The 23,413-nt window shown below is 41.8% G+C and overlaps 1 protein-coding gene and 1 long non-coding RNA gene across 2 annotated transcripts in view; one reads left to right on the top strand and one right to left on the bottom strand.

Moving 5' to 3' along the window:
- LOC148115330 (uncharacterized) overlaps positions 1 to 11,224 on the bottom strand; it is a 47,150-nt gene extending 35,926 nt beyond the window's left edge. The window contains exon 1 of the long non-coding RNA XR_015731923.1: positions 10,596 to 11,224. This is a non-coding gene — a long non-coding RNA (uncharacterized LOC148115330). The remainder of the gene's footprint in view (positions 1 to 10,595) is intronic.
- A 6,575-nt stretch (positions 11,225 to 17,799) lies between these two features.
- HOXC13 (homeobox C13) lies at positions 17,800 to 22,222 on the top strand. The gene is made up of 2 exons (XM_034419095.3): positions 17,800 to 18,556; positions 21,178 to 22,222. The coding sequence occupies exons 1-2, from the start codon at positions 17,893 to 17,895 to the stop codon at positions 21,432 to 21,434; spliced, it is 921 nt and encodes a 306-aa protein (XP_034274986.2). The 5' UTR covers positions 17,800 to 17,892; the 3' UTR covers positions 21,435 to 22,222.
- The last annotated feature ends 1,191 nt before the right edge of the window (positions 22,223 to 23,413 follow it).

The raw sequence follows: 23,413 nt of genomic DNA, 5'->3' as shown, positions 1-23,413 counted from the left end.
TTTTTTTTTTACTTTTTAAAGCTTTTTTTTTTTTTTTTTTTTTTGCTCTATTGCTGGAACCAGTATTTTTGTGTAAAGTGTCATAGTTTGTTTTTGAGCTCTCTGTGACTCTGTGACGTTCCTGCTTGTTGTTGGGGCCATTTTGTGTGAAGTCCAGCTGCTTTTGCATTGTGTGTGAGTCAGTTGTGTAGCTTTTGTGTTATTTTTGTGTAAAGTGTGATAGTTGGTTTTCCCGGTCACATGACCACCAAGCCATGCCCACCCAGTCACATGACCACCAAGCCACGCCCACCAAGCCACGCCCACAGAACCAGTAGGGAAAATTTTTGAATTTCACCACTGCATGGGTGTCCAATCTTTTGGCTCTCCTGGGCCACACTGAGTGCAGAGGAAAGGCTGTATGCAGTATGCAGGCTGCATATTGAAAACTTTTGCTATAAACTAAAGACATGTCCCAGGTACACCTTGGTTAAAACTCTATCTCAATACACATTCCAGGCTGATTTTCTAATTCTCCTGTCTTTTGTTAAACCATACAATATTTATCAAAACTCCTGAGCAAGTCATCTAACTGTTTAAAAAAAACCCTTATTTGGTGAACTCACTTTGCCTTCAAGAGGCTGGAGGAAAACAAAGTGTTTTCCAGCTGCTGCGAAGTCCCAGGAAACTACCCTGTAAGTATCCTCAAAAGTTGACATCCTTGATCAAACCGAGCAGTTAAATCTGGTGGGTTTTATTTAGCAAAGTCTAAAGTGGTTTTATTTTAAATTACAACTTGATTGTTTCTGCTTCATGGTTTGATGAATGTACCAAATTGGAAACTGGGGACAATTAATTTTTTTTCCTACTTATATTCTAGGTGTCCATGTAATAGAAAAGAAAAGCCCAGCTTTGGGGAAATGGTGTGTCCTTCACTAGAAGTGAGGTCTCCTGTCTCACCTATAGGAGATGGAGGTTGCCAAAGGGGAGCTACGTAGCATTCCAATCTCTGCTTTTAATCTCACAGCAACATTGGAAATAGTTTGAGCTAACCAAGAGAGACTGACACCAATGCACTCAATGATTTTCTATGGCTGAGGATGGACTTGGACTTGAGACTGTCTGGGACCACAGACCACAAACCACAAACGTGATTCTAGTTGCAGGTTGCCACCATTAAAACTCTTTTTTGGTTAAGACCCGAGGTTTTTGCCTATTCACCCAGATAGGAAGGGTGGGGTCTCTTTAGGTACCCTTACTTAAAGAGTGTCATCTTCTGGGACTACAGAAGCAAGCCTTCTCAGTCACTGACCCTCTTCTTTGAAACATTTCCTCCCAAGATCAGATAGGCTTCCACCCTATAGATTTTTCAGAAAACCATTAAAAGTTGACTTTTCCAGAGAGGCAGTATGAAGACAGCAAATGTCAAGATGGTCTGATTTTCAGGCAACTCAAGAGCAATCAGATAGTACCAATTAAGTAGTAAAAAGGGGCCCCATTGATTCTGATTTTATTGCCAGAATTACTTATATAATCAGGGATTGCCTTTCTATATAAAATTCTGCTCATTTGGTCTGAACATCTAGGGAAGGCCTTCTAAGTTCCTCCCCCATGTGAGGTCAAGAGGGTTGAGAAAAAAGGCAGGACCTCTTGGTAGTACTTACTGGCCTCCGTATTATGGACCATGCTTGTCCCTAGACCTCAATTGCTACCTACCCTCCTCTCATTCAGGAACCATCTTGTTTGAATAGGCATTCAGATTTCCAGGTGATTGGTAGGCAATTAATAATTTTAATTGTTGCTGTGGTTATTGCAGTTGGCTTGGTGGTTTTTTTTTTTTTTTCTTTGAAAAGGAAGAATTATGGATAGAGAGATTTCTGGGATTTAATAGCAATAGCACTTAGACTTATATACCGCTTCATAGTGCTTTTACAACCCTCTCTAAGTGGTTTACAGAGTCAGCATATTGCCCCCAACAATCTGGGTCCTCATTTTACCGACCTCAGGAGGATGGAAGGCTGAGTCAACCTTGAGCCTGGTGAGATTTGAACTGCTGAACTGCAGCTAGCAGTCAGCTGAAGTAGCCTGCAATACTGCACTCTAACCACTGCACCACCTTGGCTCTTAAATCGACCTGTCTTAAACTACATAGGCTGAGTTGGATTTCATTTTGTCTGATTCTTGATATCCAGTTAGAACTGACTATGCATCCAGTGTAAAGTCTCTCTTAATTCAATTGGTGATTTCATAGAGTGACGGGGAAGGTGGAGTGTTTGGCAATAATAAAAAGTTATTTACAGTTGCCTTGTCCAGGATGTTTTTCAACTTTTAGTCTAGTTTACAGCCCTGGAATTGGTGTCTTCCACTGAATTATTAAGCAGCTCCAATATTAGAGCTCCAATATTAGAGCTCCAATAAAAGAGCCGAGGTGGCACAGTGGTTAGAGTGCAGTACTGCAGCTACTTCAGCTGACTGCTAGTTCAGCAGATCAGCGGATCAAATCTCACCGGCTCAAGGTTGACTCAGCCTTCTATCCTTCCAAGGTGGGTAAATTGAGGACCCAGATTGTTAGGGGGAAATATGCTATTTAGTATACTGTCTTTGGTGTAAGCCGCCCAGAGTCCTCGGAGAATGGGCGGCATAGAAATATGACTAATAATAATAATAATTAGGATCTTTAATTCCTTAATTTCATCTCTAAAATCATTTCAATTTTAGAGAGGAAAAAGATAAACTGGTATTCAATTAATAAGAAATTTTAAATTAAAAAATTAATGTGAGGCCCACTGGAAAAACACTTCAAAGCATCAGTGAGTCCCAGATTCATGGGATTGCCTTGATTATATGTAAAGGCTATAATTTAATGGTTCCATTAACATTGAATCTAGCACTTTCTCACCCCTACTTTTCTCTGAAATGAATCATCCTCTTAAACTCTCTGTAAATGTTGCCAGGCCAAGCAAAACATATCTGAAGCAGAGATCTGACAGCAAGGGCTCTGGCCCATCAACAAACAGGGTCCTTCCACACCACAATCTTTTTTTTTTGAGATTGTAAAGTCAATAGAAGGGAAAACAAGCAAACAAAAAACTTGCAATTCTGATGGAATGTGCCCACAAAGGGGGAGGTGATGTGATGGACTACAGTAATGCATAAGATTTCCTGGAAAGAGGAAGTACATTCCAGGGAGGGGAGCAAGACAAGAGACAGCACAGTCCAGAACTGGTGTGTGGGAAGAGATTTAGGATAGCCACTCTCTAGAATCTCCAGGTTATATCCATTAGGTTAGGGTAGTATACTCTGGCAACATTCTGTCTATATAGCAAATAAAGAACTGAACTTTGGCAGGATTGTGTTATATTGTTATTGGACTATGCCTGACAAGTTCTCATTCATGGGTTTCATGTTCCTTTCCTCAGGATGAGTCCCTGAAACCATAAACAGAGCTCCTTGGAGAATGTTGTCAAACTCCAGGGTGTATAGCTTTAATAGAGTAGAGTTGGGTGTATTTTCTTGCTTGGCTTGAAGATCCAGGGAAGTTTATAGCTGTTTTGTGACATGTTGTCCTTTAAATCTGATTCACTATAATTTCCATATTGTCCACCAAATGCTTGCCTGGACATCATGGGAGTTTTAGACTCTATAACTGGAAGGCAACAGGTTGCAAAAAGTTTTCTATCATGTATAGAGAGAAAGGATAAGGAAATCAAATTAAACAGAGACAGGACAATTATCAGAAGCTACTACCTTTATTGAACTCTGGTGCTGGAGAAGACTCCTGCAAGTCCCTTGGATGCAAGGTGATCAAACCGGTCAGTCCTAGAGGAGATCAACCCTGACTGCTCTTTAGAAGGCCAGATCCTGAAGATGAAACTCAAATACTTTGGCCACCTAATGAGAAGGAAGGACTCACTGGAGAAAAGCCTAATGCTGGGAACAATTGAGGGCAAAAGAGGAAGGAGATGGCAGAGAATGAGGTGGCTGGATGGAGTCACTGAAGCAGTAAACGTGAGCTTAAATGGACTCCAGAGGATGGCAGAGGACAGGGAAGCCTGGAGGAACCTTGTCCATGGGGTCGCGATGGGTTGGACATGACTTTGCAACTAACAACAACAATTACCTTTATTGTTCAGTCTGGAGAGGTTTTGTGGTTTTTTTTTTATGTTTTGCATATAAATTCCTTGAAGTCTGTTACAATGCCTTTTCCCTTGATTCAGACTTCTTTTTTAAAATAAAATTTTCAGTTTTGTTGCAGATATCACAGGAGTTTTTTTAAAAGACAGGAAAGAGAAAAACATAATTTGCTAAAAGCAATACTCCCTCTTTTCTGGAAAGGATTGTGAATGTACAAATAACATTCTCACTTCTCTGAGTATAATACAACTCTGAATTTTGTGCATAGAAATAGCTCCACTTGACTTATTAGGACCTTTCCATAGTAAAAATTCATAGAATTCCTACCAAATTCTTCAGTTTCCCAATTTGTCTGCCTGCCTGCCTGCCTGCCAATGTTAAGGAATTGAAATTGCCTTCCTATTTATTCTTGACTGTTTTAAAACATGAACTTCTTTCATGATAAAATAGGATCAACATAAGCGAGAGTGGATAAAAATAAATAAAAATAAGTAATGCCATATTCAATATTTTCTTCAGTCCAAGTTTGCAGACCTATGAAAATGCTGGGATACTTTAATCCAGTGGCAGTTTGCTAGCTGGGGAATTCTGGGAGTTGAAGTCCACACATCTTCAAGATGCCAAACTTCAGAAACACTGCCTTAATCAATGTAGTTATCATAAACTTCCAAACCAGGGGTGAAATCCAGCAGGTTCTGACAGGTTCTGGAGAACTGGTAGCGGACATTTTGAGTAGTTCGGAGAACCAGCAAATACCATCTCTGGCTGGCCCCAGAGTGGGGTGGGAATGGAGATTTTGCAATATCCTTTCCCCAGGAGTGTGGAGGGAATGGGGATTTTGCAGTATCCTTCCCCTGCCACGCCCACCAAGCCACACCACGCCCACCAAACCACGCCCACAGAACCCATAGTAAAGAAATTTGGATTTCACCAGTGTTCCAAACATTTTTTTTATAAAATGTTAGCTTTTTAAGCCTTGATTTTATTTGGGGCAGTTAAGCTATGGTTATAACATGCATCCTCTAAATTGCAAAAAAGGCATTTTAGGGCTTGTGGGAGATTTTTTTTTCCATCTTCCTTTCCTGATAGCATGGCTTTACAGAGCTAGTTGCTTCTCTAATGTCTGGCTCACTCCTGGATCAGAAGTGCTTGGAAAATGTTCAACATCCCTGTGCTAAGTTAGATAGGCGCCCAGTGACCCTTTTCATGACCAGAAGACATCATGAAACAGCATGCAAGCTTTCCGGTTCTTGCAAGTACTTTATTAGTTGGTCCAATGAAGGTGGCCAGCAGTGGATGTTGGGTTGGTTTTCTCCTAACCCCACATCAAAAGAACTCTGTTTTTGGAAAGTACACTATTATGAATACCTTTTAGTAATTCTTACTCAGTCTGTCCCAATTCCTCTATATTGGAAGACTATTTATAAACCAGGTGATGAAATCTCAGAAGTAGGGATGGGAAGAAAGGAAAAACTACTGTGGGTTTATTTAGTGTTCAGGGAAGAGGAAGAGAAAGAGAGTGAGTGAGGGATCTGGTATAAGTGGAGCTACAGGACAATGCAAAGGAGAAGAGTAAGAAAATATAACAAAGCAGCACTCACAGTCCTTTATTCAAGATAACTTGTCAAGAGTAAAAAAATAATAATCCTAAAACATGCTCATTGATAATAGCCAGCCAACTTTTTAACAGATAAATGATTGTCTGTACACATAACTAAATAATATTAACATACCCTTGGAAGTATATATGGACAGAGGCACCCTCTATTTTATCATGCCTGGCATCATTATCTGGCTGAAAAGGAAATATTTGCATGTTGCCTCTACTGATCTAATTCTAAATATTTATTTATTTGGAAAAGATAATGCCTGGAAAAATAAATATGCTCCAAATCTCTTCCTAAACTATAGTAAGCAGGGTGCTTGTTACCACTCTGGTGGCAATTTATTCCACATTATTTGGGCTTGTATGGAGAAAGTTGGCCCAGTTATCCCTGTAAAAAAATCTCCAAAATGTGCTTCACCTCAAGGAAAATAGCATTTCTGTAAGTCGCTCCTACATTTTGGAAGGGTTTGCATACAAAGACGATTTGGGTTTGGAAAGCAATCAACAATGAAATTGTTTCAACCTATGGCACTGCAAAACCCATATTGCGTTGCTGCATTTCTGATCCATCTTCAGGGGAAAATACATTGCAGTCAACCAACCCTCAGATTACCAGTATATTAGTTACCACCCATATTGCTCTCCTCTGGATAAGGATATACCTATTTAGTCACTCAAATGTGTCAAGGACCTCTTCACAAACAATACTATAGGGCTTTCCATCATAAGCAGATGAACCAGAGGAATCTTCTATGAAGTTCTTTTACTGTTCTCTGAGTTTCGTTGCTTGCTTGCAAACATCACCCAATTAGGTAACATCATCAATGCTAATGAGCATGGGGTTTGCTCCCTGTTTATATACAGTAGCTTACCCTGTCAGTGTTGATGGGGGGGGGGGATGGTTTTCTCTCCTTGGCAGTTCCTTGATTAAGGTATTGTTTTCTGTTTGAATGTTTGTCTGGTCCTTGGTGGTCTCTGAGCTTGGTTGTTTGCTTGCAAGACATTTCATTACCTGACTATGTATGATGTCACCCTGGTTAGTTATGATGTTACCTAGTCTGGAAATGAAACAAACAAACAACCAAGCTCAGAGAGTACCAAAGTCTCCACAGTTCAACCTTACGGTACAAATATTCTCTTTTATTATTTGGTTTTCTTAATCCCTGCTTATCTGAGTGTTGGCTGCTGGAGAAGATGTGTTCTGATCTTGTTGTTTCATTCAGCTAGTTTATTGTATCTTTTGAATGGTGTGTAAACGTGGTTTATACCTGTGTGTCTGTTAATATCTGATTAGTCGAATGCCAAGCTTCTAGGAATTCTTGTTCAACCCCCAAGCTAGATTTATTCTCTTCTATGGGAATCCTCTTACTCCAAATCTGTTCCTTCAAGGAGAGTGCAAACTCTCCCAGAATAGGCATATCTCTTGAATCCAGAAGTACAGTTCCCAGAATAGTTATACCTCCCTCTGTCTTCATCTTATTCCCCCACTTCTAGTTTCTTTAAGATTGAAAACACATGGTGGTTCTAGTAATATCAGTCACCAAAAACCACATGAAAAAAAATCTGAGCATCCTTAGCAGAGTCTGGACAACTATCCCCAAACCTGAGAATGGTTTTTCCCCAAAACCTTCATGTACACCTTAAATAACTCGGAGAACAAAATGGAGCCCTACAGGAACCCCGGGAAAGTTCCCATGGGTGAAACAGAGCTCTTAACAATTAATCTCTGGTTGCAATACAAGGAATAGGAGACAACCACTAAATAATAACACTTTTAACTTTCTCCTTTCTGCTCCAGCAAGAAACTGTAATTGACTCATTAAAAAAAACACCTACTCAAATATTTCAGAGTAGTAACCAAGCCATGGTTTCCTGTTTCCTTCTGGGTATAGATTAGGTGGAAATGAAGGGGCTCCCTCTTTGTTCCAAAGCTGTCTCTGATAGACAACACACCCCCTTCCTTTTTCTGTGTCTGAACTTTATGAGAAGGAGGAATGTACATGATTCTTGCACCAGAGCAAAGAAAGCTATATTTGAAGCTTCCCCCCCATCCCCCGCCATCTTTCTGCAAGCCAGATATTAAGAAGAATCCTTCAAGCCTTTAACATCTAAAGCATGTAGTGCTTGTTGAAAGGCACACTATAAATAATTTATATCTCTACTGGTGTGCATTACAAACCAGAATTCCTGTTGCCCACTACAGAGTATGGAGAGGGGATGGATGGGAAGTAAGTATGTGTGCATGTGTCTGTGCTCGTGTGGAGGGGAGAGGGAGAAGGAGAGATGAGATCCATTTTGGCAGCTGGTTAGGTTTTTTTTGTTTGATCACTTTGATCAAGTTTATTCACCAAGGAATTCACCAATCTATTCATACTGAGGTTCCTAGATAATCTATAATTTGAAAAACCTGACTAATGAAAGTCTCGTCATCTTTAATCCACTGCATGTTCAGGGCAAACTGGTGTTATTCCAAGCTGAAGATCAAGAGAGCTTCCTTTAAGAGTTAAATTTGGTTAGGATCTGCTTGAAATATGGGTCTGTCTGTCTGTCTCTTTCTCCCTCCCTCCCTCCCTCCCTCCCTCCCTCTCTCTCTCTCTCTCTCTCTCACACACACACACTCCACACATAGTCACATAGATGGGAAAGAGAAAGAGAAAGATTTCTCTTATATTCCCATTTCAATATTTCAAGTAATTCTCCAAGGACCCAGTTTCTGGTCTGTTGCAGTCAATGAAAAGATTCAATCCCCCACATTTATTATTACTTATTTTTCACCCAAAGACAGTACACTTCCCTATAAATGTGTAAAATGGAGGACTGCCTGTTCCTTGTGGAAAAAAAAAAGGGGGGGGGAAGGGCTTGAATTATAAACCATCAAAGATACCCAAAACTCCCACTGAAGAGTTATTATCGCCATGTTCAATCTGGCCAAAGGCCAAGTTTCTTTGTTTTGCTCATATGGGTAGAAAAGACTGACTTTTCCTTAGTTTTAGGGGGCCTCTTTCTCTTCCTGTGATGAAAGAGTTATGCTAGTTGGGTGACCTAACCTGGCTGGGCCCAAAATCATGCGCCTTGGAGGTGAGATGTATAAACTTATTTTAATGCTCTGCTGTAGCAACTCACGCTCTCAAGTGCCCTAAGAACTTGCAGGGGGAGGGAGGGGAGAGAAAGCTTGGCCAAGGAGTTTAAAATTAATATATCCATTATAGATCATTGAGAGGTAAAGTCCTTTAACAGGCCTGGCGGAGAATATTTTACCACAGAACAAAAGGGACGGAGAAAGAAAATACACATCCCTTCACACAGGTTGGGGAGAGAGAAACCTGCAGCCCTGAAGGTAAAAATATAACAAGTGATAGGCAAGGTATTAATCTCTGGAATGCACTTGGGGAAGAACAAGCTTTCTGTTCTGAAAGGCTCCCTTCCCCAAATACAGCTGGATGTCTTGCCGTGATTGAAACCAATATCTCCCACCAGGACGAGAATTTCCAGAAGACAGCAAAATAATACCAAACATATGAAAAACAAACCGGAGACGAGAGAAAACCAAAGCAACAGTTTGCAGCAAAGCAAAGCCTCAGCAGGGCTGAAGAGAAGGCACTAAAGACTTGCAAAGAGAAGGATCAGAGGGGATTTCAAAGTTTATAAGCATATGGCAGAACTTCCAAGAACCTGGTTCATACTTCGTTCATATAAGATGGAAAAGTACTTCTTAGCTTAAGAGATATGCCTGAAGTAATTCTCTCTTTTTGGGGGGTGGATGGGAAATCTCATAGTAGAGGATATAGGGATATATAGTTAGAGAGAAATGAATCACTCCATAGATCTGGGTGTCTCCATGTGTGTGCATACAGAGGACAAGAAAGACTGCGTTGACAAAGAAAGTCCAACCAGAATGGGCTTGTTTTGTGTCTACAATAGATGTCTACTGGACTACGTACTCCTGATATTATTTGCCCGTCCAATAAGATCAGATAGAGACAGCCTTGCTAACCAAGACTCACGAAAGGTTTCTGAATCCCTGCACCCATTCTATGCAACAGCATTCGCATCCATCCACCCACTGATCTCATCCCTCCTACTTTTCCTCAGGAACACAAGCAGTCCCTTTCTGTTTTGGACCCCTGGTCCAATATCTAGCGAACTGCTTTGTGTGGATTATTGGCCCCTGGGAAAACAGTGGCCAATAATCCACACAAATCAGTTCGCTAGATATTACATCAGGCTTTGGGCAATGGAATGGTGTATCACCTGTCTGGCAGGAAAATATTTCTTTTGGGGTTTCAGTGAATTGGATTAATTTGAGGAACGTTCCCAGGGATAGATAGATATACAGCACGATACACATACACAGAGTGAGAGAGATGTACATATATGCACACTTTATTAATATCAATAATATGCTTTCTTTTTACTGCATTGTTTTTAACCCAACTTGTAGAAGTTGGGATGCGTGGTGCCTGGAGCTGTTCATAACTGGAACAATCTAAAGGCCTAGTAAAATAATTAATTGTTCCTGCTTTAAGTTTAAACAACAGCATAACTTCTTCAACTTTTACTCTTCTAGCCGATCACCCAATCCTACACTCTGCCGCCTTTTCTCCGGATGTAATCTCCAGGATCACTGGGAAGTGTGTATGGAAAACTGCAAGTTCAATGGAAAGGAGCAAATTTGACAAAATTCAACACCGAATTATTTGGTCTGAGATGAGTCCATAGATGTTCAGCTGAAGCAGGATCCAAGACCTTGCATGCTTGCAAGCATCGGCGCTTTCCCCAGAGACAGGTAGAGAATGAACACAGATCGCAGTTTTCAAAAGAGAAACCGAAAAAGTTCAGAGGAAAAAAAAAAAGAAATAAAAGAGCTATCACATACCTGGGACACTCTTCCTTTTTTTGAATTTTATTGGATACAGTTTTCTGAAGTCCAGGAAGTCAAATCTTTTCTCCTGCTAATAGCCTCCCGTTGATAATGTTTTTCCAAGACATCCGCATGAAAGAAGGAAGGCAGAGAGTTTATCCAGTAGCTAATATTCTGTGTTCTATGCTTTAGCAAAAATTCCTCGCCTGTCTAGCCACATTTGGCCAAATAAAGTATTATATTCAATTCTATTCTATTCCGAAACATACTTTTTTTTAAAAAATGAGGAGAAATAAAATGGAAAGCAAATGACTCAAGGGAGAAGAAATCAGAATACGAATGCCTACTTGCTTCCATCAGTGGTCAGGGTAAGAGTCAAATCTGGTGTTTCCAATACTTTTGGAGATACCGGTTTGTTGAGATAAACAATAAGGCCCAACAATTTCTCCCCTTTCCAGTTGTGACTTGAGAAGGGAGCCTACCGGTCCTTTTAACTTGGAAATGAACTTGGACTTCCAACCAGACAGGGCACTAAACGAGAAGAGGTAGTTTTATTTGTCTGCTTCTGAATCATAGCCTAAGGGGTAAGTGCACTATTAACAAAAGAGTCAGTGTATGTGTGTGCGCGCGTAAAGCCATCACGTAGAGAAGCCATTGGAACGAAACACATTTAAAAGGGGGGCTCTCTCTCTCTCTCTCTCTCTCCCTCTCTCTCTCTCACACACACACACAATCCCTTTCTCGGGAACCAGTTTCCCATTTTCTCACAGCCCTTTGTCAAGGCTCTATGGAGGGGAGGGTGGATGGCAGGAGAGAGGGCTCTTAATGTGCTGGGGAAGAGATGCCGGTGCTGTTTTAAGAAAAAAGGGTGCGGGGGGGGGGGGACACGGTTGAATGAAGAACCCCGGACCGCCTGTATTCCACGGTCAGAAGGCCTCCTTCCCGCCGCTCCAGAGAAACCCCCTTCGGTCTACCAGCCGGAAGGAGCCTTCATCGGGCTAGCACGGCTCAGAGAGCCTATGCTAAAAAGAAAAGTGATGCATGTACGTATTGATTTTTTGGTTTAAATTATGTATATCCTTGAATGCCTTATCCCCGCTCTCAAAACAGAGGGAGAAAACGGAAGGGGGGGGGCAAAGAAGCGCTGTATCTGTAGGTCGATGGGAGTGCAGAGCTGAAATGAAAAGAAAGCCTTATTTTTTTAAATTAAAAAAAACCAAACAGATCATTTTTTGGGGGGGAGCGGGGTGAACGACGGATCAGTCCCCAAGAATAGCTCGGTGGCGAGCGGGATTCTTTAAAATGCCAACTGGGCGGGGAGTTGGCGGTAAAAGCAGAAAAGGCGAAGAGCTGGGGGGGGGGGGAATACGGAAGAAATTATGGTCGTTAACGCGGCCCTCGTTGGTCTTTGGATCTAGGATTGCACTCGTTTTAACGTCCGGCCGTGCGTTTTCGTCAGAGAGGTGGCGGCGCAGAGGGAGAACGAGGGACCCCTGACGTAAAGGTTCTCCAAGTCTCCAAAGATGTGGCCCGTCGCAAGCCGAGAGCAAAAAGCACAAGACCCTCCTCCAGCATGGCCCGACAGGACCCCCAGCCCCACTCCACCATTTCTCGAGGCAACTCCATTCTCGAAGGCCCCTTAGACCCAAGGTAGGCAGGAAAGAGGAAAACGCAGCACGGACGTCTACAACCGCCGCCTCAGGGCTCTCAGTCTCCCAATGGAAGGTAGATACCTTGAGATCGTCCCGTAGAAACCAAGCACAGCCAACTTAAGTTTTGTGGCGAAGTGGGAAAAGACGTGGGAGTCGGAGTATAAGAGGACGCTTCACTTGCCTCCCGTTCCTTGGGCTATGAATGTGGGAAGGCCGAGCCATTTCTTTAGGAAACTTTTCCAAGGGCTTTTGGAGAGTGTATTTAACAAAGTCCTGTGTTTTGGTTTATTTTTTTCATGCCTTGGGGAGGATCCAGAAATCTTGAGACAATTATATTAATTCAATTCTCCAATGAAGAAAGGGGGCTAATAATCCACACACAGACACACACAATGAAACGGAGAAGTTTGCAAAGGCGTGGCCTTAACACGGATGAGTCTGAACAAAACATAGAAAGAATCCTTCAGAAACAAAAAACAGAACCAAGGCTCCAGTCAAGGAAAAACTTTGATTTTTTTTTTTTTAAAAGAACCCTTATGAGCAATGATAATGTCTTGGGCATCTTCACATTTTAATAATGAAAAGTACAACTCTACATTATAATTTAGACTTCTCAGGCAGTGGTGGTTTCGGTTTTTCTTTTTGTCTGTCTTTTCCCCGAGTGCTTGACGGAGTATTCCTGATTTCAGCCCCGATGTTTATTTATGATCAGGATGATCCGAGTGGCGACTGATGAGGCATCCTACCAGTGAGAGGACTTCCTTGCAGGTGAGAGGGAGAGAAAGACTGGTTCAGAGTCCTAGTCTGCCAAAGGTTTCCACTGGGATCTAGGAACAAATTATCTTAAAAAGCCAACATTCCATTCTATTTGTGAAACCTATTTCCAAACTTTGATAGAGTGCCTTGGTAGAATGCCTATAGTAAGTGGACGAGGGATACTTTTAAAAAGTTTCTTTAGCAGCATTTTTCAAAGGTAGTTCTCCTCCCCTCCCCCTTTTGACAGGTGGACATACTTAAGACATTATAAAGGCTGTTCTTCTGCAGCTCCAAATTAACTGCCTCCTTTTTCCTCCCTCAAAAAGCAGCGGACTCTCTTCAGTAATTTCTGGGCAGGTTTACTATGATTGTCCCAAGAGGGTTGGCTTACTTGTTGGTTTAATTAATTTACACATCTCTTACTATCTCCAACTAACTAACTCCAGACGGTGCTGTTTGAGGGGGCAGGTTCTGTATGAAACTATTGTTTACGTGTGCTCCGTTGCCGGCGAGTCTACAAAATGTACCATTTTAAAAATAAGGTGCATCTGGACTTCAATTTTGTAAACACCAACTGGGAAATAAACCCTATTAAACTCAGTGGAATGTACTGCTGAGTTGCCAAGCATTGGATTATGTTAAGTCTCTGAAGTATTTTAGAAAGAATACAGAGAGTTTGTGAATAAATCTGGTGGCCGATCCGGAGTTGGTGGAGTGGAAAAAAATGACATTTCAACCTTGCCTTTTTACCTAGAAATAAATTAGAAATGAAAGGAGGCAGATCTCACTTCAGGCTGGTCTACACAGGTAGACCATTTTCTCAATTTTTAGTACTGTAGTTTGCTTTTTATAAACATGGATCAGGGGAGAGACTTATAGGAGACTTTCCTTATCTGTCCTTTACAACATATCAGAGTTAACTAAATATTCAAGTTCCAGAAGAGGGCTCAGTTTGTTGCGTTTTTGGCAATTAATCACTAACTGCAATTAAGTACTTTATCTCATTCTTCGAACACATCCTTCATTTCTATAATCGGATCAGAGTCATTGCAATTAAAGCAAGGAAGAGTTAGGCTGTTGCTTTCCAAATGAAATCTTTCTTTTTATCATCTTCCTCCTCCCTTTCCTCTACAAAAAGCTCCCAATTTACTGCTTATTGGACATACTAAACACATTTACACCTTAACAGTGCAATCTGGGTATAACCAGCAGGAAGTAGAATCTTTCCATTCCTTGGGGTCTCCTTGTCAGGACAGGCTGTTTTTTCTTTGACAAAACTTTTAGAAAGGGTGGATCTTACTTTTGAGTAAAACTTGGGGCTGTCCTGTCGTTTTGTGTTTCAGATTTCTCCCTTTCTCTCACTCAAGGTCTTTCTATTTTTCTTCTGTTTGTGTGCATGCATGCGTGAATGGAAAGGGGTGCAAAATGAAGGAATCTCTCAGGAGTCAATGTGGCTGTCTTTTTCTTTTCTTTTCTTTTCTTTTCTTTTCTTTTTCTTTCTTTCTTTCTTTCTTTCTTATTATATTACATTGGCATAATCATAAGCAGAGCTTCACCTTCCTCTTTTTCCAAAGTTACAAGCCTGCCTTGGTGTGCATTTTTAAGTTAATTAACCTGCTAAAATTGATTTCTGCTATCAGCCAACAGCTCCCTATCTTAGCCAGATCAGCCCCTTTAAATGAGATAGTGCTGAACAATTTATGAAATGAAAAACTGCTTAAGACAAGGCAAATAAATAAAGAGGGTCTTATGGCTCAGGAATAAACTGCTGTGAGGAAAGAAAGAAAGAAAGAAAGAAAGAAAGAAAGAAAGAAAGAAAGAAAGAAAGAAAGAAAGACAGACTTCACTTCTTAAGAAGTTTTAAAATTAATGTTTCTCTCAGAGAATGAAATGTGCAGATTCTTCATTCAGTTTTCTTCACTTAATTTTTCTGATTCCTTTTAGGATGTGCTAACAGAAATGAAACTGTAAAATCCAACTGTTAATTAAAACTATATTTCATTGAAATGAACATTGTAAATAATCTTACATAATCTGGAAAAAGATCAAAGTCAACTTTTAATTAATTATTTTTGTCTCATTTACTCAGAAACCACTTTTAAAATTAACTGCCACAGTTTAGTATTTCTGGACATAATTTTAAACCGAGAGTACTCTTTCATTTATATATAAGCTCTTATATCTCTTACATGTACTGTCAGATGTGTGTTGTTATTTTATTCAGTTTATTCTCCTGACTGATATATGCCTTGATTTTATAAAATCAATTGCCAAAATCATTAAGAGCATGTCTTCGGTGTTTCATGTTTTAAAAATGTGTATCAACTTTTTAAGACATTCAAATTGTTCTTTAGAAAAGGATGTCCAGTGCTCTCTGTATTTCTTAAAGAAAAATTAAATTAGAGCTTTTGAATTAAGACTTTGGTTTTCTCCATTATTAGCAATAGCCAACCTATTGAACACCACACATTCTTAGTCACTTTGATTCCACAAGTAAAATTCACTAAGATTGAGGTCAGAGAAGGCTGATAGTGAAACAATTTGTCTATTCCACCTTGACCTTGGACTTTGCCTGGTTTGATTGTTATGTGTGCAAAAGTGTAAACATGAGTTGCGTGTGAAGCCTGGATGTCTCTTTTGAAGACATTATATTTTCAGCAGAAACTTCAGATGATTCTTTGGTTGAAATATTGGATAGATTTTCCAGCTTCACCTTACACCAAGGTGTTTTATTGATAGCAGGCAGTAATTATCTTGGAAGTGCAGAAAGAGTAATTATTCCTGCATTTATTGATAATTCTCCTTAAATTCTGGGAGCGAAAATCTAATGTTCCACTACTGTTCCTTAATATAGGAAAATGTTGATATTTGACTCATAGGTGGGTATCACGGAACCTGGATATTCAGCCTTTTTGGCTGTACAGCTCCAATTATATTAGATTGGATTCACTTATTGATTTGTGTATTTATTATAGTAGATTCTTCTTGATCAATAAGTTAACTTTGTTGACTATAGCATCTTGGAAGCAATAGCCCTGTCCATCTTTGTTTGAAATAAAAGGCACCGAATTCAATGGAACTTGGTTTTGAGTAAACCTACATGATAGCTATAGGCAAGATTTGGCCGCTTTTTTTTCCTCCACTCCACTTTCCTTTCTCAGAACTGTATTTTTCCCCACACCACCAAAATCCTGGTTCATCCTAATATTCACGTTTGTCAAGATTATTTTGCATAAAATGGGGATGAAGATCGAGGAGGAAGAGAGGAAAATGGAAGATCCCTGCTCCTTTTAAGAAAAATTTCCCATGGTTTCAGACACAAAATTAGGAGAATGTTTAAAAGGGGGATACATGTGTCCCTGAGAAGGAAATAAACAAATTAACTGATCCCATCATCCAGTACTGCATGCAAAGTGTTGGGGGCCATCGTGCATTACAGCCATCAATCTTAGGAAGAGTAGCTTGCAATTCTTCTATTTCATTATGAGCCATCCATCTCAGATTCAGTTTATATTGTGTACACTCAATTGCACTTATTGTAATTTACACACACATACACACCCCATGCACGCACATGCTAATCAAACTTCAGACCACATATATAGTACACACAATCATTGTTGCACTGTTCAGTTACAATATTAAATTTTAATATAATCACACAATATAAACATAACCAGTCTCTTTGAAATAATCAATTAATTGAACACAAAGTAACAAACATTATTAGGCTGGGCTCATAGAAGGAATACATCTACAGAAAAAGTTGAAGTGTTTCGAAAGCATCTAAGAAGTTATTGTGGGGTTGGTGACTCCTTTCTGTTTTTCCTATTGCATTTATTTCCTTATGCCCCAATAATGGTTTGTTTGAAAGATTTTTAAAAATCAACAAAAAGAAGGAAAAAAAAAGCAGGGGAAACTAACAAGACAAATCTCAACTGCACCCTTTAAGTGAAAAATAAGATATACTGTAGCATTATTTTGGTTTCTAATATTAATACAATTTTATTGGACACTTGAAGCAAACAAAGGGTTAAAGGTTTTAAAGACGCTCTCCTTCGAAAAATAAGATGCTTAAAAAAACATTTGGACTGCGCAAAACTATCAACTGATACACATATGTTAAAGCAAGCAGATATGATTCCCCCCACTCACTCTGGAGACCCGAGAGAAGAAAAAATCAATTTCCGGAACGATAAACGTCCAGATTCCTTAGTTCCCGTAAGATCCAAGAGTTGATTCCCAGAAATAGGAGCGAGGATGGGGGGGTGGGGAAGGTAAACCAGCCCAACCGCACCTAAGCATTACAATAAGATTTACCCTTTTCCAATTGTTGTTGTTGTTGTTTTAAAGCAGGTCTTTTTGTGCTAATATTCCGCAGCTCTCCTTTTTTTCCCCTTGTAAAATTACCAAATCCTTGATCCGACCCCCCCCACCCCAATCCCAGATTTTCCTTCACTGCATTTTCCTTATTATGACAATTAGTAGGGGTTTTTATCCAATCACCTCTTTTATATTTAGCGCTAAGGTGGGTTCCCCCCCCCCACCCACCCACCCAAGATTCGCAGGACAAATAGCGAGCTCTTTGTGTCGGCCAAACATAGACCGCCATCCCCCAACCTTCCCCTTATTTATCTCCCCATTCTCTTTTACAATCAATGGGTGACTCACTTTGCCTTTAAAGATTCCTACTTTCTGTCTCCGGGAGGCAGCCAATCGGAGGCCTCCGGAGGTCACGTGGCCCGGCGGATTTCTTAATGAAGCCGACCCATCCCGCCGCCTCTGCGCATGCTCCCGGGTAAACAATATGTTGGGGACTTGTCTCTCCTCTCTCTCTCTCTCTCTCTCTCTCTCTCTCCCTCTTTCGGAAGTCGAGTTTTTAAAAAGCTCGGGCAGACCATGATATGACGACTTCGCTGATTTTGCATCCACGCTGGGCGGACACTTTCATGTACGTGTATGAGGAGAACCCGAATGAAAATAACCAGACTAAAATCCCAGCCATGGAAGGGCTCAGTGGGAACTGTCCAACGAGCCACTGCAGGGATTTAATCAGTCACCCGGTCCTGAGTCGTCATTCCAGCACCATTGGGACTCACCAGGGTTCCGTTTACACGGAAATACCTGCTCCAGATGCAGCCAGGCAGTGTCCCGCGCCGCCCGCCTCTTCTAACGCCACTTTAGGCTACAGCTATCCCTTTGGAGGCAGCTACTACGGATGCCGCCTGTCCCATTCCCACAACGTGAATTTGCAACAGAAGCCTTGCGCCTACCATCCGGCTGAAAAATACCCCGAGCCCAGCGGCTCCCTCCCCAACGAAGAACTATCCTCCCGGGCCAAAGAGTTTGCTTTTTACCCGAGCTTTGCCAGCTCCTACCAGGCGGTCCCTGGCTATTTGGACGTATCGGTGGTTCCAGGTATCAGTGGGCACCCCGAGCCAAGACACGACGCGCTGCTCCCCATGGAGGGGTACCAGCACTGGGCTCTTTCCAACGGCTGGGACGGGCAGGTTTACTGCGCGAAGGAGCAGTCGCAGTCTACCCATCTCTGGAAATCGCCTTTCCCAGGTAGGGTTGCTCTCCGCTCGACCTCTGGGCTCTCTGCTCCGCCATTGATTGCGTATTTAGGCTGGGTAAAACCTAGCACAGGTAAACTTGGTTGGTAGGAGGAGGCGGTTCCTTGGACGCGGATGGCGGGGCGAAGGGGCCGCGGGGAGCGGGAGCCACGAGAGAGACTTCAACAAAGCGCAGGCTTGGAACTCTTGCGCGTTCAGTTTGGCAGCTGCAGCCGGTGGGGAGAAGGAGGGTTGCGCGGGGGCGCCGGGTTTTTAATCCCTCTCTGCCTTGGTTCCCCGGCTGGATTTTTTGATTATTATTAATTTTTTTTTGCCTCTTCGACTTTAATTTTGCAGGAATGTTTAAAATCAAAATTCTATATCCAGAAAAGCAGCTGTATCTCTTCTTCTCCCCTCTCCGCCCCACCCCTTAAACACCACCAACCTCACCCTCCATGGAAAAGCTGGGCTTTTCAAAGGGACCCAGCAAATTGCGGTGTACTGCAGTAGTTACCAGAAGTAGCTGACAAGTGCCTCAGGGAAATGCGTCTTGTAAGGCACGAGGACCGAGTGGAAAAGCAAGAAGGGCCAATGCTTTTTTGCCTCTTTGGTTAGAAATCCGGAGTGAATGACAGCTTACGAATGCCGCCCCCCCCCCCGAAAGCTAGAAACGCCTCGGAACCGACTGCCTCTCGTTTTAGAGAACAGAGGAGAGACCAAAGATGGGCGAATGCCTTCTGCGTTCATTGGGGGGGGGGGGTTATCTTCACCTTGCCCACCCTCTCGGAAATTGGCCCAAGAAATGGGTTGGAGTCCCCAAAGGGGACTAAGTAAATAAGGTAGGAATCGGACGTTTATCTTGGCAAGGCGGGGGTGGAATATCCCGTCAGATGTAACGCTTTGCAAGATGCCTCTTGCAAAGCGTTGCATGCTGGGGTTCCCTTCTGAGAAGGAAGAGGAATTAGAGTTTAGCGAGATGGAAGGAAGGGAAGGCCTTTTTTTGGGAGGTGGATCTAACTGGATTTCAGCCGCCAGTAGCGAGCAAACCCACCCGCCTCCGATTCCTTATGCTAGAGAAAGAAACGGTCTATCTTGTCAAAAGCCGTTTTCTTCATAAGTGGTTTTTGTCCCGCCCTCACTCCCCCGGGTGAAATCTGCTTCGAATATCTCCACTCTTATCCTCGTTTCATTTTCGTGAAAGTCTGTCCTCTTCTCCTTGATGTGTTTCATTCAAGATTCCCTCCTTTTATACCCCCTGCCATTCCAAGCCAGTCCCACAACCCTCCCGCTCTGGATATTAAGGCCTTAATTTTAAAAAATCCCCAAGGAAGACTATCATCCGTACAGAGATTGACACTTCTCCTCCTTTAGAGTTTTTTTTAAAAATAGGACTGGAATATAGAAATTACAGTCTCTAAATAATGGGGAAAACATTCCAGAAATATTTCTTTCCTGCCAGCTATGAACGAGGACGGCTCAGAATTATTATTTGTAGAAGTGTTCTATTCTCCTCCACTGGAATTCATTTCATTGTTGTTATTACCGCTACTATTGTGCGCATTTAAAAAAAAAAAAAAAAAAAAAAAACCAAAGTAGCGAATTTGACTTTTAAATCTCTGTCTCAGGAAGCCTTTGGGGAAATAGGGGGATAAGAATGGGGGGGACTGAACTGTGATTATAGTTAGTCATGAAGCATTGGCGATGGGGCACCGTGGTATAAGTAACTATTACAACAAAGACTGAAAGCATTGGAGAGGAGAAGGCAGGGTCTCTCCAATGCATTCTGGAGAAGTGCAGGAAAACAACAGGGCTTCCCAGCTGGTAGGCACTTTCAAGGAAAGTAGAATATTTCCCAAGCAGTGAAGTCAGTAGGTGAAGGTATTTAGCACTTATCATAAATTAATGGCGGACTTGAAGAGTTAACTCTACGGTGCAGAAATGAGGATGGTCTTCGTGGTTCCCTGGATCATTGGGGGGGGGGAGGGGGGGCGGAGGAGGCTTCCGAGCAACCTGCCTATATAAACAAGGGAAGTTGTGGTCTCACCGTGGCGCTGATCCCACAAACCTGCTAATCAGAACAGGAGCAAAATCTGTAACTGAAACCCACCTGTTAATGGCGGTTGGCGGTTTAGAAAGGAGGTTTGGGAAAGTTAGATTCCGTTTCCAGTTTTGTGAATGTTAGATTGCCCCACTTGCCAGGGTCCTTATCCGTGACTTGATGCCTCTTCTCAACTTGCTGTGGACAAATACCCCATGGAGTAAACCCAATGCATTGATGCATATCTTGTTCAGCCTGCATCCCATTTCCACGGACACATCTAATATCCCACTGGCTCTGTCCCACTCCTCGCCTCATGCACTTCCAAGTTCACCCCATTCCTCGTAGATCCATTTTTCATGCTGCCTCGCTTTCATTCTGACCGTCTTGCTACTTTTCCGACCGTTCCCTTCCTAATGTCTGGAAGATGCATTGCCCAGCCAGTTGCAAGATGCTGTTTAATCTAACGCAACCCTCTCTTTTTCCTCTTTCTCTCTCTTTCTTTCCCCTCTTCTCTTTCTCTCCCTCTCTTCCTCCCACCTGGTTCGCTTCTCCACCTGGTTTCCTCTGCTCTGCTCTCCTCGTCTTCTTCACAGATGTGGTACCTCTTCAGCCAGAAGTGAACAGCTACCGTAGGGGCCGGAAGAAAAGGGTCCCTTACACGAAAATCCAGCTGAAAGAATTAGAAAAGGAGTACGCAGCCAGCAAGTTCATTACCAAAGAGAAGCGAAGAAGGATTTCTGCCACTACCAACCTTTCCGAGCGCCAGGTCACAATCTGGTTTCAGAATCGCAGAGTGAAAGAAAAAAAGGTTATTAGTAAATCTAAGACATCCCACCTACATGCTACCTGACATAGAAATCTTTCAAGAGGGGGGAAAAAAACAAAAACAAAAATTAAAAAAAGGGAGAAGAAACAAATGCAAATATTTATCTGGTAAATTTGTACAAATAAAAAAAAATAAATACATTGAATGTGATTATTTAAACACCCGCACAGTCTCCAAGGAGCGTTTGGGGGAAAAAACCAAACTGCCACCTTTGGATTAGTCTTCTGTCCATTTATTGCCCTTTCTTAACTGTGAAGCTGACTGCCTGTCTTAAAATCCATTTTTCGGTGTCCTTAAATGTTTACACTTCATTTTCACAGAGAAGTCCGGAGTGGAAAATTCTCTCTTCCTTTCCTCCCTCTCTCTCTCACACACACACATACAAACACACCCAGATTTGCCATGTTGGGATTCGGAGTGAATTTGTTCTTTCTTTTCCTTCCTTCCTTTTGTAGGTCTGTATTATAGTCCAGCACTTTCCCTGTGCCATATTTTCCGTGTATTTGGCTGTTTTTTGTCTTTTTATGTTTCAAAAACAAAAAGCAAAAACTGTAAACTGTTACATATGAAGAATTATTCATGTTGGGTTTTTCTTTTTCTTTTTTTTTAAAAAAGCTAAAATATAAAATGGGGAAAAAATAAGGCTGCTACTCAAAAGTGCTGAGGAGTTTCTTTTTGTCTGTGTTCCTTAAAATGCGCATTTATCATGATCAACTAACTTTATGCCATTCCTGAATTCAGAAGTCACTGCCTGGAATAACTAGAGTTGGGTCGGACAAAAGCAGGTTCTATGCTTTGGGGGAAGATGGGGGGGGGGGGAATAGATTAGACTTCCCTACTGACATAGCCGGGACTGAAAACTCCAGCAGGATCCGTGCTCTTAAAAATAATTACGGTTTTGATTTTCTAGATTATGGTCTCAGTCCAGCTGTTTTATTATTATTGTGTGTTGGTTTTACTACTATAAAACGGGAACGTTATCGATTATAAGGAAAGGTGCACGATAAGGCTCCGTGGCTGGATGTTTGTTTCCTTATGTTTTTTCTGTGTTCTATTTCCCACGGAGAGCAGCGTTCCTTTCGCCTTGTTAAAATTACCCACTTTTTTAAACCAACGAACCGTCTTCTTGTATATATATATATAATGTTTTGTCCGAATGATATGTACTGAATATTGAATGCAGAAATACATTTCTTAAAAATAAACCGCTCTCTTTCTTTTGGCGCCACCCCACCCCCCCGCTTTTCCCAGCCTCGAAAACAAGACAGCCTCGTTTTATTGATCCGATTTCTCCCTTGATATCAGCAGGGAGGGGCTTAAAATCCTACCTGGTGCCCATTTGCGATTATTCACCACCGCTACCCCGAGTTGTGAGAAAGGGAAAGCTTCCAGGGATCCCTAAACTTTTTTTTTTGCGGAGTAAGTTCCATTGGAATCTATAAAGACTCCTCCAGAAAGAGAACGGGACGATCAGGTCGGGTTTTTTTGTTCTTGTTTTTTGTTTTTGCTTTGTTTCGTGGATCCGACCTCTGGGAGGACTCTTGGAGTTTCCCCGCCTGATCGAGGCGATCGATTTGGGGAGATTAAAAAACGGAGAGGAGGAAGCGTGTCGCCGGACGAAGTAGTAGCAGATAGCAGAGAAAGGCAACAGCGAAGTGAGGCCTCTCCCTCGCCCTTCTTTACGAGACACTGACTACCGTTGTGGACTGAGCAGCATTTAGGGAAGTGGCTTTAAAAGTCAAATTACTTTGCTAATTAATTTAATTAATTAAATTAAATTAATTGACTTAGTTTCGGTTAGGCCTTGGTGATTTTTATTTCGGATTGTAGTGATTTTGCCCTGCTTTTACGCCTTACCTTTCTTTCTTTTTTTTTAATTGCGGCGAGCCACCGAACCGAAAGCGGCGAGGGGGGTGGGTAGAAACTCAACAGCAAATAAATTAATAATAGCCGTCCCAAAGAACACTCGGCAGAGGCGGACCAGGCGGTTGCAAAAGTTCCGA

The sequence above is a fragment of the Pantherophis guttatus genome, chromosome 2 (genome assembly GCF_059756535.1).
Source record: "Pantherophis guttatus breed Tessera chromosome 2, ASM5975653v1, whole genome shotgun sequence".
NCBI lineage: Eukaryota > Metazoa > Chordata > Lepidosauria > Squamata > Colubridae > Pantherophis > Pantherophis guttatus.
The sequence above is the reverse complement of the archived record's forward strand: the minus strand, read 5'-3'. Positions and strand labels throughout refer to the sequence as shown.